At 52.8% G+C, this 18,633-nt stretch overlaps 1 protein-coding gene across 3 annotated transcripts in view; it reads left to right on the plus strand.

Moving 5' to 3' along the window:
• Positions 1 to 15,888, plus strand: part of LOC123363143 (zinc finger protein 436-like) — a 33,864-nt gene extending 17,976 nt beyond the window's left edge. The window contains exons 1-7 of one of the 3 annotated variants that reach the window (XM_045004009.1): positions 1,494 to 1,617; positions 2,068 to 2,197; positions 5,699 to 6,073; positions 10,140 to 10,263; positions 11,059 to 11,172; positions 11,620 to 11,733; positions 13,017 to 15,888. In XM_045004009.1, the coding sequence (XP_044859944.1) occupies positions 5,732 to 6,073; positions 10,140 to 10,263; positions 11,059 to 11,172; positions 11,620 to 11,733; positions 13,017 to 14,176 (1,854 nt within the window). In that variant the 5' untranslated portion in view covers positions 1,494 to 1,617; positions 2,068 to 2,197; positions 5,699 to 5,731 and the 3' untranslated portion in view covers positions 14,177 to 15,888. Of the gene's footprint in view, positions 1 to 1,479; positions 1,618 to 2,067; positions 2,198 to 5,698; positions 6,074 to 10,139; positions 10,264 to 11,058; positions 11,173 to 11,619; positions 11,734 to 13,016 lie in introns of those variants that run through there. The other 2 variants (XM_045004007.1, XM_045004008.1) reach the window with 2 other exon arrangements.
• Positions 15,889 to 18,633: the final 2,745 nt, after the last annotated feature.

Genomic DNA, 18,633 nt, shown 5'->3' on the forward strand with positions numbered 1-18,633 from the left:
AAATGGAGCTATGTGTTCTAATATGTTCTAACTGGAGACCAAGTTCTGCCGTTACGCCAGGGTAAATCCAGAGAAACCCCACTGATTTCAGTGAACTCGGTCCTGATATGCTGCTGCAATTGAGGGCAGAAATTGTCCTTTAATCTATCGACAACATAGGTGCATTCAAGATAATTAATCAGAATACAGCAGTGTGAGCGGAGCTGTGTCTCTGTGATTACCAACCTTACTCCAATCCCACTTCATTAAACCTGCTCTGACACCCGTCTGCCTCCTAATCATTCTTTGGCCAAAGCCTATTCAGTGTAATCCTGATTAGCTGCCTCCTCCTCAGTGGGAGGGCTCCCCAGGGTAAGGGCAGCGGGCTTGGGAATCTTATCTCATATCTGGAGACCACCTGGAATTTCTTATTGAAACCCAAGAGCTGGGTTAGCTCGGGCATGTGCACATGTTTATGGAAAGGAGACTCAGGATAAGTCCAGGCCTGGGCCCGCCTGTGGGGCTCACAGGCGCAGTCCCATAGAGCTGGTGTCTCATTCTACGGTGCACGAAGGCCAGAATTTTCCAAACCTGGGCCCGTGAAATTGGGCAACTCAGAGCCTCCATGGGATTTCAACAGTGTGTTAATCTCACTCAATACCGCCATGGACCCTGGGGGCCGGTGTTCCCAAGGGCTGCCCAGGGGCACAGCTTGATTGCTCTTGGAGGTCTGGTGAAATCATTGGGGAACTCCACACATGCACCAAAGAGCCTCTGAGCCAGGCGTGCTCACTGCCCCCTCTCCCAAATTCAGATAGGCCACATGTGGCATCAACCCAGCTCCCGCCCCGGCCCCTCCGCCAAACATCCACAGAGGACAATGGGGCAGGAGGAACAACTACTGATTGAAAAGTGGGGAGGAGAGGGTGAAAATGGGTGATCCGGGGGGGGGGGGGGTTCCTACCCGCAGCAGTTGAGTCAGGTGGGCGCAGGTGTTTCCCCCCCCCCCCCCCCCCAAATACACACACACACTGATCTAATGTGCCCAGGCCCTGCTGAAGGAGCATCGCCAGGGGGCAGGGGAATGTGGGGAGGGGGCTGGGCAGGAGGAGGGGTGGGGGCAGGGGAATGTGGGGTGGGGGTGGAATGGGGCAGGGGAATGTGGGCAGGGGGAGGGGTGGGGGCAGGGAATGGGGGGTGGGGGATAGAGGTGGGGTGGGGAGTAGGATGGGGAATGTGGGGAGGGGGCTGGGCAGGAGGAGGGGTGGGGGCAGGGAATGGGGGGGTAGAGGTGGGGTGGAGGCAGAAGGAAGGGGGAGGGAGATAGGAGTGGGGTGCGGGGGTTCTGTGGGAGAGGGTCCCGGCGGGGGGGGGACACCCGCCCCCCGGCCCCGGCTTTGCCGCGCGAACGGGGCTGCTCCCCCCCAGGGCCGCCAGGGGGCGCTGGAAGCCCGGGGACCGCCACCCCCGCTCCCGGCATGCACTGCGCTCCGCCCGGCAGCGGGGCCGGCCCGTGGCGAGGCGGCGCCGGGACCCTGCCCAGCCCGGAGCGGGAGCGGAGCTCGGCCGGGCCGGGCCCGCTGGAGAAGCCCCGCCCGCCTCCCCGGGGGGGCCATGGCCGAGCGGGCCGCTGCCCAGGTGAGGGCCCGGCGGGCTCCGGTTGCCGGGCCCGGGCCGCTGTTTCCCGTTCGGCACCGACCGGCCCCGGGTCGCGGCGCGTTTCCCGCAGGGCCGCTGCGGGGCGGGAGCTGCGGGAGCTCCCCGGCCCGGCCCGGCCCGGCCCGGCCCCGCCCCGGGCTCTGACTCGCCCCGCCCCGCAGCCTGTGCGGTGGGACCGGGCCTGGGCCTGGGCGCTGCTCGGTCTCGGCCGTGGCTGTGTTAGTGTCGGGGGCCGGGAGCGGTGTGAGCGGGGCCCCCCCGCGCCAGCTCCAGCCCGGCCTCGCTCCTCGCCCCTCGCTCCTCCGCCGCCCGCCCCCAGGCCCTTGGGGGTTGCGAGCGCTGGGTCCGGCTCGCCCGGGTCCCCTTGTTCGCTGTCCGGGCCTGAGCCGCTCGCTCTTCTCTCATCCTTTGTCCGTCTGGTCTGTCTAGGTCCGGCTCCTGGACACGCTTCCAGACTTGCACGAGTCCTGCCCTGGGAGGAGCCCCCCTGGCTTCGGGCAGCCTGCTCCCACCGGGGGCACTGCTTGGGCAGGGGTCTGCCGCACTGATTCCCTACCACGTAAGCTCCTCACCTCACCGCACCGACCCGCTCTCACTCCGGATTAGTGCAGGGCGCAGCACGATGCCCTTCTCTGCTCCCTCCCCACCTGATCTGTGGGTAGCCGCCTCTGCAGACACAAACCCAGCTCTCCTCTCTGTGCTGAGCGCACAGACCTGTCGCTCTGCTTCAGACCTGTGGCCTTCTGGCCAAGCTGAACTCTCAGCCTGCCTCTCTGGCATCTCCTGGTGGGTTTCTAGCTGTCAGCTTAAGCTCAACGTGGCTAAATCAGAGCTCTTAACCTTTCTCCCTTCGCCTTAGTCTTACCTGCGACCTCTTTCCTTGATCACTGTGGACAGCACCACCATTCTGCCTGTCACTCAGGCCTGTAACCTGGGCCTCCTCTTTGACTCAGATCAATTTCTAGGTCCTCTCATTCAGGCTGTGTCTAAATCTTGCTGATTCTTTTTGCACAATATCTCTAAGAGACCATCTCCTGGCCTTTCCTGTCCAGCCACACAGCTGAAACGCTCACCCCCAGGTTCTCATCTGCTCACCTCTCAGTTCTGCCACCTTCTTCCCCCAGCCTTGGCAAATGCAGCCTTGCCCAGTTTGTGTCCATTCAGCGTGCTGCTGCCAAGGTCACTTTCATAGCTTGTTGCTCTGAACATGTCATTCCCGGCTTTGAATCCTTCCACAGGCTCATAAGAACAGCCACACTGGGTCAGGCCAGAGGTCCATCTAGCCCAGTGTCCTGTCTTCTGACAGTGGCCAAAACCAAGTGCCCCAGAGGGAATGAACAGAACAGGGAATCATCAAGTGACCCATCCCCTATCACCCGTTTCCAGCAAACAGAGGCCAGGGACACCATCCCTGCCCAGCCTGGCTAATAGCCATTGATGAACCTGTCCTCCATGAACTTGTCTAGTTCCATTTTGGAACCCTGTTATAACCTTGGCCTTCACAACATCCTCTGGCAAGCAGTTCCACAGCTTGGCTGTGCATTGTGTGAAGAAATACTTCTTTTCGTTTGTTGTAAACCTGCTGCCTGTTCATTCCCTGTTCTCCAGTTCAACAAACAAAAGCTACTTACCTTCACTTTCAAGGGTTTTGACAGCCTAGCCCCACCCTCCCCATCCACCTGCAAGGTCAGTGCCAACCACTGTCACCCACTGGTTAGATTTTCAAATGTGTCACCTATGTGCTTTCTCCCTTGCTGCCCCTCGTGCTTGGGAGAGCCCCCCACCCAAAACAGCCACTAAGCTACCAGGCCTACAAAAAACTTCACCACGGTTAGGCGGCTGGTGTGTAGAGCCCACTGCGTACCATGCTGACCAGTACTGTCTCATTGTCTCCTTAAACTCCCCCATGTCTGTCTGTCTCCATCTGTTGTCTCTTGTCTTGCACTTCAGATTGTGAACTCTTTGGGGCCTAGCACAACAGGATCCTGGTCTGTAACTGGGGCTCTCTGACGCTACAGGAATATCACTAACAATGGGGCCTTGACTGTGGTTGGGACCTCTAGGCATTCTTGGAACACTGATCCCGGCACTGTGTGGAATATCCTGAGTAAAAAATATGTGGGGGATGATGCATTGGGTTGGGCCGGTAGAAAACAAGCATCAAGCTTCTGATGAGCTAAATTCTCCTTCACTGTGTAGGATTTGGGTGTTAAGGACTCGGGTCTGGTCTACACCGTAGAGATTTTGGGTTTTGTTTTGGGTTTTTTTGTATAAGCTAAGGTAGGAATTTAAACCAGCCTAGTTATGTTGCTTGGGAAGGAGTTACTAGCTTCTTGTGGGCTGTATTACTCTGGGCAAATTTCACATGTTGGGTTCAGTGTGAGGGAGCTGGCTGGGGTTGGTGGGCTGTGACAGGCTAAATGGTTTGGTGGGCGCTTCTGGCCTTAAATGCTCTGACTCTAAACTGGGAAAAGGTGCTGTTATACCCAAATGAGTGTGTCCACGTGGGGTGGGGTGTTATACCGGTGAGCCTATACCAGTATAACTGGTCAAACTTTCCCGTGTGGACAAGGACTCGTGCCTTTTTTTGCTACTTACCTCTGAGCTGCGTGCAAAGATAACCTTTGTCTCGCATTTGAGTGTTGTGTGTAAAGGTTATCAGTTTTGAAAAGACAGCCTAGATTCTGACTGTCACTGTGATTCTTCATTTTAAAATAGATCCTTTCTGCTGTACAGTTTTGTATCATTCCTCTAGTGTCTGACACTGTTTTAAAGATGAGACCACCTCCGTTGCTTGTACGTTGTTCCGGTGGCGCTCTCATGAGAGGTCATGTCAGTGACAAAACTTTGTCAGGCATCATTGCCATTCAGTGGCTTAGGCTGTGAATGAAATGAACTAGAATTGCATGCCTTACTTGCAGCAAAGGATAATAGTCTGCAGGAATGAAAGTGGCACTTAAAGAGTAACTTTACATGTCTGAATAGTTACTGGGAATTCGAGGGACCCCTCAGTGTATAAGTGTGAAAAGCGTGGATAAAGATATTCCATGAAAAACGCAGAACTGCTAACTCTGTGGTTCCTAGTACAGCAATCAGGATCTGCTGGCTGGCAGGAAAGCACTGTAGATTCCTATATAACCAGAATCCACTGGGTTGTGACTCCCAGTAGCAGAGCTACATTACACTAGCTTCTTCCAAATAAACAAACTTGGCATTTTGAATGGAAAATGATCAAGCCACCGGTAGGCAGAGAGTTTGGCCACCTCCAAAACTGCTTTTAAAACCACTTTTTATTTGTACAGTGTGTACACACGCTTGTATTTCACTAAAATTGTTTGTAGCCTCTCTCATGCAGCAGCTATAGCAACATGAACTTACACAACATGGCATCTGCAAACTTCAAGGAGACATCAACTTAAAATCATTAATACTGTTACAAGTAACAGTGAAAAAGACTACAACAGAAGGAAATTAGAGGAAGATTATAGGATCTTTTCTTTATTTATTTACACTGGGCGTTTGACATCCCTTCGTGTAGGCGTTTTCACTCTAGGTCTTTCACACGGCAACAGGGACAGAAACATTTAACAGAAATTAGGAGTGTGTGATCATCGAAACTAGCAGGTTAACTAATGGGCAGTTGTAAGAGCTGAAGCTAGTCTTAACTCGCACTTTAGAAACTGACTCAATTGCAAGCTGGAGGCAGCCCTTAAACCTCCCCTGTGTGGGTATAAAGTTCTGTCTAGGGGCCCTGACTCTCTGCTGACTGACAAACTCCGCTTCAGACCGTCACAGCACTAATTTAAGAAGAAAATAGTTGGGTAGCTAATATTCATGTCACATGTCAGCCCAGGGCAGCTGAACTTTTTATGAGCCTCATTTCAAGGAGTTTATAATTCTGATGAAGGTGTCAAAAGAGCTCATTTGTCGCATCAGGACAGTGACAGTGTCGGAATAAAGGTCGCACAGTGCCGAGGAGTCTGCGACATGTGAACGGCTCTTGTGCTGATTCTCTGTATCTGACTCTAGCTCCATTTCCCTTCTCTCTCCTTGCAAACAGGCTCAGGAATGGGATGCAGAGTCACAGCGCCTGATGTCTTCCCAGCCTGAACGAACATCTGTGCAAACAGCAGAGATTTCGATGTGGACCCTAGTGGCTGCCATCCAAGCTGTGGAGAGGAAGGTGGATTCGTTTGCTACACGGTTGCTGAGTCTGGAGGGGAGAACTGGGGTGGCTGAGAAGAAAATATTCGAGTGTGAGAAAACAGAGTTGGAGTTTGGAAACCAGCTGGAGAGTAAGTGGACTGTGCTGGGAACTCTGATCCAGGAGTACGGGCTGCTGCAGAGGAGGCTGGAGAACATGGAGAACCTGCTGAAGAACAGGAACTTCTGGATCCTGAGGCTTCCTCCTGGTATTAATGGAGAAGTCCCCAAGGTAATCGTACCGCGGTTAATACAGGAAGTAAAGGCTGAGCCTGTATTGGGTAACAAAGGGATTTTTCTAGGGCTGTCAAACAGTTTAAAAAATAATAATAATTGTGATTAATTGCAGTTTTAATCGCACTGTTAAACAATAATAGAATACCACTTATTTAAATATTTTTGGATGTTTTCTACATTTTCAAATATATTGATTTCAGTTACAAAACAATACAGAATGTACAGTGCTCACTTGATATTTTGAATTACATATATTTGCACTATAAAAAGATCAAGAAAAATAGTATTTCAATTCACCTCATACAAGTACTGTAGAGCAGTCTATCGTGAAAGTGCAACTTACAAATGTAGAATTTCTTTGTTTTACATAACTGCCCTCAAAAACAAAACAATGTAAAACTTTTGAGCCTACAAGTCTACTCAGTCCTACTTCTTGTTCAACCAGTAGCTAACCTGGTTTATTTACATTTATGGGAGATAATGCTGCCTGCTTATTATTTACAGTGTCATCTGAAAGTGAGAACAGGCATTCGCATGGCACTTTTGTAGCTGGCATTTGCACGGAATTTATGTGCCAGATGCGCTAAATCTTTGTATGCCCCTTCGTGCTTCAGCCACCATTCCAGAGGACACGTTTCCATGCTGATGACGCTTGTTAAGAACATGTGTTAATTAAATTTGTGACTGAACTCCTTGGGGGAGAATTGTATGTCTCCTGCTCTGTGGTTTTACCCACATTCTACCATATATTTTGTGGCAGTCTCAGATGACGACCCAGCACATGTTGTTTGATTTAAGAACACTTTCACTGCAGATTTGGCAAAATGCAAAGAAGGTACCAATGTGAGATTTCTAAAGATAGCTACAGCACTAGGCCCAAGGTTTAAAAATCTGAAGTGCCTTCCAAAATCTGAACGGGATGAGATGTGGAACATGCTGTCAGAAGTCTTAAAAGAGCAACCCTACAATTCAGAAACTACAGAACCTGAACTACCTTCTGCTGGTGGCATCTGACTCAGATGATGAAAATGAACGTGCATCAGTCCACACTGCTTGGGATTATTATCGAGCAGAACCTGTCATCAGTATGGAAGCATGTACTCTGGAATGGTGGCTGAAGCATGAAGGGGCATACGAATGTTTAGCATATCTGGCACGTAAATTCCATGCAAATGCCGGCTACAAAAGTGCCACGCAAATGCCTGTTCTCACTTTCAGGTGACATTGTAAATAAGTGAGCAGCATTATCTCCCGTAAATGTAAACACATTTGCTAGTCTTAGCGATTGGCTGAACAAGAAGTAGGACCGAGTGGACTTGTGGGTGCTAAAGTTTTACATTGTTTTGTTTTTGAGTGCAGTTATGTAAAAAAATAATTCTACTTCTGTAAGTTGCACTTTCACGATAAAGTGATTGCACTACAGTACCTATACGAGGTGAATTGAAAAATACTATCTTTTCTTTCTTTTTTACAGTGCAAATATTTGTAATAAAATATAAAGTGACCACTCTACACTTTGTATTCTGTGTTGTAATTCAAATCAATGTATTTGAAAATGTAGAAAAACATCCACAAATATATAATAAATTTCAGTTGGTATTCTATTCTTGTTTAACAGTATGATTAAAACTGTGATTACTTGAGGTTAATTTTTTTTAATCAAGTTAATTTTTGAGTTAATCACTTGAGTTAACTGTGATTAATTGATAGTCTTAGATTTTTCATATCTCTGATCCAGAGGCCCTTTAATTCCCCATTGCAAAATGGTTTGAATAGAGGCAGTGCCTTGATTAGCCACTAGCATTAGCTAGTCACATTAGTCTGAAGGGCTCATTGGATGGTTGCCTAGAAGTCGTCCCTGTACCGTCCATCTGGGGCTCATATCGGGAGAATCCTCACTCACACTGCAGCCCTCTTGTGCTGGTTGTTGGGGCGAGTTTATCCTCTCTTGGGAGCAGAGGGTCCTTTGTTCTTGAGCATGCAGGTAGCACCCCAACCTCCAGGCCAGCCAAAGAATCCCTGTTCAGAGAGGAGAGAATCCCTTACGCCCCCTCCTGTGGCAGGAGCTATGCTGCTTAGAGGGAAGGGTAAGTTACTAAGATCAGCTGTTGGTAGTGTGCTGGTAGCAGTGCCTCAGGCCATAGTTGTTCCTCCAGGAGACTGTCTGCTCTGCCCACACTCCCTCCCCAACCTAGGATCCAGTCCCCCCCAGTGACCCTGCCTGAGCGTCTAGCCCTCGTAGCTTTGAAAGACGTCGAACCGGGTATGTCCGGACTCATTTTCCCTCGTTCCCTGTACTGAGGCCTGTCTGTACAGCCAGAGGCAGATGCTTTGTTTTTTGCAGTTTATCTCTGAACTATGATCCCCTAAAGGGTCTCTAGAAAACTTCAGGATAGCTCAGTGGTTTGAGCATTAGCCTGCTAAACCCAGGGTTATGAGTTCAATCCTTGAGGGGGCCATTTAGGGATCTGGGGCAAAAATCTGTCTTGGGGATTGGCCCTGCTTTGAACAGGGGGTTGGACTAGATACCTCCTGAGGTCCCTTCCAACCCTGAGATTCTATGGTGTCTCTCTATGATCTCATTCTATGACATACAGAGACTAACTTCTCAAATAAAGATACGTCAAAGGTGCCCGGTGTTCCGCTGCTCAGACCTGCGGGAGTCCTTCCTCAGCCAAAGCTAGGGGAATTATTTTTTAATGAACACTAACAGTGAGTCCCTTTTCCTTACCATCCTGACACTGATGATGATGTCTCTGGCTTCTCCTCCTTTCATAATTCATTCCCAAGCTAAATAATCCCTCTTCCACTCCCAGTGTTACGATTTGGATTGTTGTGATTTACAGCAGGGTGTCCAGGTTCTCCTGTTAGTGCCCATTGTGTAATGTCCGAGTGCAGTGTGCAGATGTTGTAGAAAAAGCGTTTCCAACATGCTTTTCATAACTCAAAACTCAGCATCTTACTGTGTTGTAAAGCAGCTTTAACAGTCTGGAGTGCAACTGGAGATGAATTGGTTACTTTCCACAAAACAAGGCATACTTTTCCACTGCCTTGGAGTAACTCAATGGTGTTACTCTAGATTCACACCAGTGCAAAAGATCTGAATCTGGCCCTGTATCTTTCCAACCATAAACTTTAAAATATCTAAGAAAAATGCTGGTTAAAGGGGAAGAAATATTGCTCCATGTTTGGTGGAGCTGGAATCTTATCGAGTGATGGTATTAAATGGGACCCTTCTGGCTTTTGTTAGTCTCACTGTAACTCAGCTTTCATTCTGTGGCATCACGATACAAACCATATTCCTTTGCTTCTCACCATGGCCGGCTCTAACATTTATGCCACCCCAAGCAAACAAAAAGCGCGCCCCCCCGAACCCCTCCCCGAGCGTCGCACCGCCCAAGTCCCCACCCCCACCCGAGCGTCGTGTCACGCCGCCCAAGTCCCCGCTCCCCCCGAGCGCCGTGCCGCCTAAGCCCCCCACCCCTCCCGAGCACCGCACTGTGCTGCCCAAGTCCCCGCCCCCCCAAGCGTCGCATCATGCCGCCTAAGCCCCCCCCACCCCTCCCGAGCACTGCACCACGCCACCCAAGTCCCCACCCCCCGAGCGCCATGTTGCCCAAGTCCCCGCCCCCCTGAGTGTCGCATCGCGCCGCCCAAGTCCCCGCCCCCCTGAGCGTCGTGTCGTGCCGCCCAAGTCCCGCCCCCTCCCCCCCAGCACTGCCCGGCCAGAGCAAAAAAACCAAAAATAAACCCCAAGCGCCGCCCTGTCCCAAGGTGCTGCCCCAAGCATGTGCTTGGTAGGCTGGTGTCTGGAGCCGGCCCTGCTTCTCCCCATCAGTGAATTCTATCCCCCTTTGTTTTCATTTGTTGCATCGTTTTACTATTGTTCTTTCAAATATAATGAACATTAAATTGTAACATAAAGTGTATTTAAAAAATGCCCATTTCTGCATTAAATCTAGTTGTCTTTTTTAGGCACTCCCTATCTATTTTATATATTAGTGACACAAGTGTAAGAGGTGTGAGTTAAAGCAAAGTGCTAAGTGAACGTTTGATGTCAGGTGCCGGTGATGTTTGAGGACAGCGCTGTCTTCTCTCAGGAGGAGTGGGAGAACTTAGAAGACTGGCAGAAGGAGCTGTACAAGAATGTGATGAAGGGGAATTATGAATATATGATCTCACTGGGTAAGGAACGTTTTTCACGTATTGAGTAGAAAATGCTTGACTTCTGGAGTGTTGGCTGGACTCCGCCAGCTGAGGGGTGTTCTCGAACTCCTGTGAGTTCTGGGGCTGTGCACGCCTGCCTGCCTGCAGTTTTGTCATGGCAGAAAGCCGATGCACAGCGTGGTGGCGGTGGTCAGTGTTCGGTGCTCTGAAGACATGAATAGCAGTTGTCTTTACTCATAGGCTCAGCCCTTGTATGTGGAAAACCCTTTGTGTTCTGTGGGCCTGATTTTGATCTTGTGCTGACTTGAACACACGTATAACTCCTGTTGGCATCGATGCACTCACTCACCTGTAACTTACGTGTGTGCATGAGAGATGCGAATTGGATGCTGTGTGTGGTGTGGTAAATTCAGCTGCATAAAAGGTGTGTCATAGAGAAGCAGTGCAAGTAACCAATGTCCCTGCATAAGGGAATGATGATGGTGCGGCTAAACTCAGAGCTGGAACTCGAGACTTTGGTTCTGGTCCCAGCTGTGCCACAGACCCTGTGTGACCTTGGGCATGTCACTTGCTCTCTTCCCTCCTTCGTGCAATGCAGTGGCAATACTCCTCTGGCTTCCAGGTGGCTGAGATTCATCCGCTCTTTGTGAAGTGCTTCGACATCCCGCATAGGAGGTGCTACGCGGGGGTTGCTTTTTACTCAGGTTACAGATCGCCTCCAGGGATAGAAGGGGATTGATTTAAAACAAGTCACAATTCTTTGCTATAAGTTATCTGTTCATTAATAGCCACTATGTCCTCTCCCATAAACAGACTATGCAATTTCCAAACCTGACATCCTGTCCCGAATTGAGCGAGGAGAAGAGCCGTGTGTGAGGGGTCAGCGGGAGTCGGAGGAAAGAGAAACCACTGCAGATCCCAGCACAGGTGAGGATTGGCTGAAATTGACTCAAACAGCAGGTGAAGCGAGCAGCTGTAACTTCAACAAGCCTCCATCTGCCATTGGAGCTGCTTGCTTTAAAAAAAAAAAAAAATCAGTCGTTTTCTTATGTCAGATTTTGTCTCTACCAATCAAAACTATTTCTGGCTCTAGTCCCTCCTCGCTGAATGTGCGGACCAGTCAGTGCACTTACCCACTTGGTTTGTTTCCTCTAGATGGTCTTTAGCAAGGCAGGTTTCTGCTCAGAGACGCAGGTTTTGGGGCTTGGGCTTGTTTGGAAAGGAGCGAGGGCTGCGTTAGCACTAGGACTTGGCTCGGCTGCATGTGTGGCAAGTCTTTGCTGCCCAGCTACACCCGGGAGGCACAAGCTGTTTATTTCGTGTCGGGCAGTGATTGGTAGAAAACCCTCACTGAGTTCTCTTTTCAATGAACAGCGGCTGCGATTTCTACCCTCGAACTCTCCGCTCAGATTAAACAAGAGGAAGAGCCAGTTGCCGAGGAGCAGCAGGATGCAGAAGAAAGAGAAGCCCCTACAGAGCCCATGGCAGGTGTGTGATAGGCCCAGGTGTCTTGGAATCCTAGCAGGCTAGTTTATAAGCAGGAGCACAAACAAAAGCGTTCGACGTGCAAAGCTCTCCTGTAGCCCAGCGTGAGCAGCAGGATCTCTGTGACAGGCCTCAGTCGCAGCAGGAAGACGAACGCTGCATACCCCACGGGACCGTTTACCCCTTTGAACACGTTAGCAGGGCTGCTTTGGGGGCGGGAGTGACACCACCTGTGGGACTTGGCTGTGCTGGGGCGCCCAGGTGCTGTCCCGGAGGGGAGCACGGTAGAAATGCATGGATAGATTGACTGGAAGGGATCAGAGACAAGAAATGTTCTCCCTTAGGCTCTCTTGCCTGGTGACTCTCAGCTCCAAGTGGCACTGAGGTGCTGGAGCAAATTCTTCTCTCAAGTGCATGCCCGTGTGATCAGTGGGAGCTGCATGGGCGCATTCGAGTGCAGAACTCGGCCCATTGTGAAGTTCCCATTTCGTATCTCCCCGTGTAGGGATTTAGGGAGAAATCTCTCAGTAATGATTCCAGCTAGTATCAGTCGTTACCTTACTTGCCTGTGTGGCAGGGAGGATTTGTACCCAAAGACATGCCAACGTCCTTTGCATCTCGAGCTATTGGTCTGTCTCTTCGGTAGCCCCATCCCTGTAGTGTCTGAGTCCTGCAGGATCTTCATTATTATTGTTAGTAATTATTTGTATTACTGTGGCTGCTAAGAGCCCTAGTCTTGGATCGGGACCCCACTGTGCTAGGTGCTGTACAGACACAGAACAAAAAGATGGTCCCTGCCCTGAGGGACTTACAATCTAAGCGTAAGATGAGACAACACGTGGGTACAAACAGATGTGGGAGGACAGGAGAACCGGGGGCAATATTGGTCCGTATGACAGGCCGTGCAGCCTGTGTGTCAGAGGCTGCATGGTGTCGTGGCGAAGGAGAGTTTTGCGGAGGAATGGGAAGATGGATGACGAGGAAGTTTTGGGGCGGTTTATGGAGAGCACCGCCCAAGCTGTGTCTTTATCCTCCCCACGGCCCTGGGCGGTAGGGCAGGATTGCTGTCCCCCACTAGCAGATGGGAAGTGAGGCAGGGAGAGGCTGTGTTCTGCCCTAGGTCTGCGGCAGAGAAGGACTCTAGTTCTGTAATCAGAGGCCCAGCCTCCCCCTCGTTTGGTCTCTGATGCATGGCCAGAGAGTTGGTTCCCCCAGCCCTTTATGCAGCATCGTTTCATTTCTCCGTCTGTCCTGTGAATTACATTTGCCTTCCCTGCCTGTTCCAGCCGACACCTGGCTCGCCAGCCACGAGAAGAACAAGGAGCAAGATTCACAGGAGCTGGAGCCGCACTGGACTGCGGCTCAGAGACCGGAAGAGAATATTTACCATAGTGCCGAGCACGGCCTTCCCTCCAACGGGCCAAACATGACCCTGGCAGTACATGTGCCAGAGGAACCCACCCAGCACGAGAGAGACTTCAGCCCCTTGAAAGCCAGCACCGTGTGCCTGGGGGCCCCCGTGACGGAGCGGCCCTATCTCTGCCCCGAGTGCGGGAAGTGCTTCAGCCGCAGGGAGCACTTCGTGCAGCACCAGCGCACCCACACGGGCGAGCGCTCCTACGTGTGCCCCGAGTGCGGCAAGGGCTTCACGCAGCAGTCCAACCTCACCAACCACTATCGCACCCACACCGGGGAGCGCGCCCACGTGTGCCCTGAGTGCGGCAAGGGCTTCATCCACCAGTCCACGCTCACCACCCACCTCCGCACCCACACCGGCGAGAAGCCCTACAAGTGCAGCGTCTGCGCCAAGTGCTTCAGCCGCCTCTCCACCCTGCTGGAGCACCAGCGCACCCACACCGGCGAGAAGCCCTACAAGTGCCTGGAGTGCGAGAAGCGCTTCAGCCGCCTCTCCACGCTGGTGGAGCACCGGCGCACACACACCGGCGAGAAGCCGTACAAGTGCGCCCAGTGCGAGAAGAGCTTCACCCGCCTCACCAACCTGACCGTGCACCAGAACACCCACGCCGGCGAGCGCGCCTACAAGTGCACCCAGTGCGGCAAGAGCTTCGCCCAGAAGCCCTACTTCCTCAAGCACCTGCGCAACCACACCAAGGAGAAGCTCTACAAGTGCCTGGAGTGCGGCAAGAGCTTCGTCTGCCACTCCTGGCTGGTGCGCCACCAGATGATCCACACGGGCGAGCGGCCCTACCAGTGCGGCGACTGCGGGAAGAGCTTTGTGCAGAAGGAGCACCTCTTGAAGCACCAGCGCGTCCACACGGGCGAGCGGCCCTTCCAGTGCTCCGCCTGCGGGAAGAGCTTCCGCTGCCAGCAGTCCCTGAGGCTGCACCAGTGCGCGCACGCCGGCCAGCAGGGCAGCACGCCGGCCGCGGTGGGGGCCGAGTTCAAGAACCAGCAGCTGTACCTGAAAATGGAAAATACTGGGTAGTAGGGGGTCGAGCCCTGCGTTGGGAGCTGCACGGGGAGAGCCTCCCCCAGAGACTAGCCAGATCCGCCCCATGTGAAACACTGCAGTGAATCCCACGCCCTCTCTGCATGCCAGATGGGAGGGGAGCGCTCGACGCGAGGGACGGTGACGCAAGACCGTATTGAATGTGAGCTGCAAGCAGCCGTTACGTGCCGCGCCTGGGGAAGAGACCCCACGACGGACTGAACAATGCGTTGGAAGCGTCTAAGTGGCCGCAGCTGTTTTGTTTGTACGAACAGTCTCCTGAGCGCTGGCACCGCCGGCGGGAACGTCGCCAGCAGGCTCTGCTCTGCAGGGATGGGCAGTGCAGGCCTACGAGCTGCTGTAACGTGAACGACTTCCTGCCGCGACTGAAGAAGTGAAGCAGAGGCTGTTGGGAGTGAGCGTCGGCAGGTGTGCTGGATTAACAGTACTTTGTCCTCCAGGGTGCTACAGACAAGTGCACTCTGCTTGCCCGTGCTGCACGGCTTCCCGCAGTCAGTACGGCTGGGGGCTCGGAGGTGCAGTGAGGCTCAGAAGTGCCTGCATTTGCACTGCAAGCCAGGGGCAGAGCCAGGTCTACACTACAGGCCGCCTATGCTCTTACCACTCGGCCTCACCACCTTCAGCCCTCCTGAAATGGAAGCCGAGCTCCACCCTGGCGGATGAGAGCAGGAATGCAGCGTCCGGCTCGCCTGTCTGTGGAAGCGATTGGCAAACTCGAAGCAGTGATTTCTGGTCTATTGGTGACTGGTTCTATTTGTGACACTCCGGCTTCCCACTGCAGCTGGTGGGGGGGGTGGTACCCTCAAATACCCTGGAGCAGCAGCAAAAGATAAAGTTAAGCTGGGTGCAGGTGGTCAAAGCGTGAGTGTCACCGAGGTGTGATGATCTGCCGCAGGAAGGCCGACTCTAGGCGTATTTCGCTTTAAAGGTCAAAACACGTAATTCAGAAGTTAAAAGGGCTAGGGAGGAATTGGAGCCAAGCTCAATTCCCATGACCATCGCCCGACCTAGGAGTAGTGTGGGTGCTCGTGAGAACGCTCCAGAGCAGGCATTGCATCTGCCACAGCAGCGTTAACTGCAACGGAGCGTCCGGTTGGGGGTTCAGCCCTCCCCCGCTAATCACGCAGCGGATCTGCTCTGGCTACGAGCTATTTACCTTCCCAATAGCCGCCTGCAGGCCTCCCTCAAATGAGACCTGCAGCTACAAGCTTTTGAAGCTTTCAGGCCTGACTACACAGCTGGGTTTGTTCGTTTTTGGGGGCCTTGGCTCCCTGAGGAGATGACAGGTAACAGTTCCCAGCAGAGCAGCTGTGATCATACCTGTGTTTGCAGGTCTGCCATGGGCCTAGCTGGGGTTGGATCGGTGCATTCTGGGCTGCTGTTCTGTAGTGCTTCAGTGGAGCTAGAGCACCCAAAGCACAGGATGTTGGGAACCATTCGGAAAGGGATCGTTAAGGCAGAAACTCTCAAAATGACGCGCTACAAATCCATGGTGCAGCCACACCGTGAATAGTGAGTGCAGTCCTGGCCACTGCCTCTCACAAGAGACATATTAGAATTGGAGAAGATACAGAGAAGGGTAACCAAAATGATTAGGGGCATGGAACGGCTTCCATAAGAGGAGAGATTAAAAAGACTGGGACTTTTCAGCTTGGAAAAGAGACGGCTAAGGAGGGATATGACAGGGCTATAAAATTATGACTGGGGTGGGGAAAGTAAATAGGGAAATGTTATTTACTCTTTCCCATAACCCAGGAATTAGGGGTCACCAATAAAATTAATAGGCAGCAGTTTAAAAAAAAAATATTTTTTTCACCCAATGCAAAGTCAATCTGTGGAACTCCTTGCCAGAGGATGTTGTGAAGGCCAAGACTATATCAGGGTTCAGACAAGAACCAGATCAGTTCATAGAGGATAGGTCCATCAATGGCTATTAGCCAGGATGGGCAGGGATGCAACCCTATGCTCTGTCTGTAGCCTCTGTCTGTCAGAAGTTGGGAGTGGACAACAGGGTGGATCACTCCAAAATGCCCTGTTCTGTTCATTCCCTCTGGGGCACCTGGCACTGGGCACTGTCAGAAGACAGGACACTGGGCTAGATGGACTCTAGGTCTGACTCAGTGTAGCTGTTCTGTTCACAGGGGCTAGTGAACTCCGGCATCTCCTTCTGCAATGAGCAGGTTTGAGAGAAGAGCCCAAACCAAATCCCGGGCATCACTAGGGGGTTCCCTATCTGTGCTGCATAGTAAACAGTGCACTAACTTGGCTATTGTGCCATAGTCGTGTGCTAGCCTGGATCTCCAGGCAAGGGGAGACACTGTTAGCTGCCTGTTGCTGGGTGTTTACCTTGTGGGCTAACACAGGCCAAGCTAATCAGCAGTCACCAGTGCCACACTGTTGTGAACATCATTCTGGGCTGTACTAACCAAGAGCATTGTCAGCAAGACACGAGAAGTAATTCTTCCGCTTTCCTCCGTGCTGCTTAGGTCACAGCTGGAGTATTGTGTCCAGTTCTGGGTGCCACATTTCAGGAAAGATGTGGACAAATTGGAGAAAGTCCAGAGAAGAGCAACAAAAATGATTGAAGGTCTAGAAACCATGACCCATGAGGGAAGACTGAAAAAATTGGGTTTGTTCAGTCTTGAGAAGAGAAGACTGAAGGGGCGGACCTGACAACAGTTTTCAAGTACACAAAAGGTTGTTACAAGGAGGGAGAAAAATGGTTCTCCTTAACCTCTGCGGATAGGACAAGAAGCAATGGGCTTAAATTGCAGCAAGGCAGGTTTAGGTTGGAAGCACCTGAACAAATTGCCCAGGGAGGTTGTGGAGTCTCTGTCACTGGAGGTTTTTAAGAACAGGTTAGACAAACGCCTGTCAGGGATGGTCTAGTTATTATAGATATAACGTGGGTTCGCATTGTGTCGAAGTGGGACTGTTTGTAACGTTTCCTCTGAATACTGTGTGGGTGCCTCAGTTTCTGGCCGACACTCTGTCTCCTGGCAACTAACGGCCGGGGCCCTTCCCCCCTGCAAGGAGATGCTAAAGGTGGGGGAGAACAAAGAGATCAGGTGACCTCCTGGCCCGGGAAAGGAACCCAGCAGAGGAGGAGGGGCTGGAGGGGGTTTCAGTTTGGGGCTGGCTGGGGATGAGGAGTGAAGTGCAGATGGGGGGGGGGTCTGGCTCGCTGCCCCCCAGAATGGACACTGCTGAGGTGTCCCATTCTCTGTACCTACAAGCTCTGTTTTAGACCCTGTTCCTGTCATCGAATAAACCTCTGTGTTACTGGCTGGCTGAGAGTCACGTCTGACTGCAAAGTGGGGGTGCAGGACCCGGTGGCTTCCGCAGGACCCCGCCTGGGCGGACTCGCTGTGGGAAGCGCACGGAGGGGCAGAGGATGCTGAATGCTCCAAGGTCAGACCCAGGAAGCGTGTGAGGTTCTTGCCCTGCAGACAGTCTGCTCTGAGGGAGAGGAGGCTCCCCAAAGTCCTGCCTGGCTTTGTGGGGAGCAGTTCCAGAGCATCGCCTGGGGACTCCATGACATGCATACTATGCGGTAAAGCTCAGAGGCGCTGCTCTGAGCAGCTTGTTAAGGGAGCCAGGCCAGGCTGGGGCTGAGGGGTTTGATACGGGGCAGAGGGTCTGGAGGGCCATCAGGGGCTTTCCCCCAGGGTCTGGGGGGCAGGAGCTGTGGGAGGGCATTTTGGGGGCCCCACAGTCCCAGAGTGGCCCCGGGGGATTAGCAGGGGGCCGGGAGCAGCCCAGCCGTGTCGCTTGGGGGAGGGAGCCTTGTGGGAAGGGACCCTCCCCACCCGCACCAGCAGTGGTGGAAGCGGAGTAGCCTGGCCCCAGCCCGCTCCACTCCGCCAGCTCCCAGCTGCAGTGCTCCACTGCCTGCCACAGGTGAGCCGTATCGCTGGGGAAATGTCCTGCACTCACCTGTGGTGGGAAGCGGAGCAGCCCGGCCCCAGCCCGCTCCACTCCACCAGCCCCCAGCACTTCCCGCCGCAGGTGAGTGCAGGACCTTTCCTCAGCTGCCGGGCCGGGGCAAGGACAGCGGAGCAGGCTGGGGCCACAGGTGAGCGCGGGGGCCATCCCTTCCCCAACCTCCCCGCACTCACTGGCAGCGGGAAGCGGAGCGCTGCGGCTGGGAGGTGGCAGGAGTGGGCTGGGGCCGGGCTGCCCCACTTCCCACCGCGGCCGGTGAGTGCCTGTCGGGGGACGGAGGGGGGTGGATAGGGGATGGTGCAGTCAGGGGACAGGGGGGTTGGGTAGGGGGTAGGGTCCTGGGGGTGATCAGGGATGGGAGGGTTTCTGGAGGGGGTGCAAAGCAAGGTTGATATAAGGCAGTCTCACCTATCATGCGGTGAGATTTTCTCCTGAGGACGGCGTTCTAGCGGGGGCGCAGTGTACGTAGTCCTGCCTGGAGTCCAGCT

The sequence above is a fragment of the Mauremys mutica genome, chromosome 2 (genome assembly GCF_020497125.1).
Source record: "Mauremys mutica isolate MM-2020 ecotype Southern chromosome 2, ASM2049712v1, whole genome shotgun sequence".
NCBI classification, from domain to species: domain Eukaryota; kingdom Metazoa; phylum Chordata; order Testudines; family Geoemydidae; genus Mauremys; species Mauremys mutica.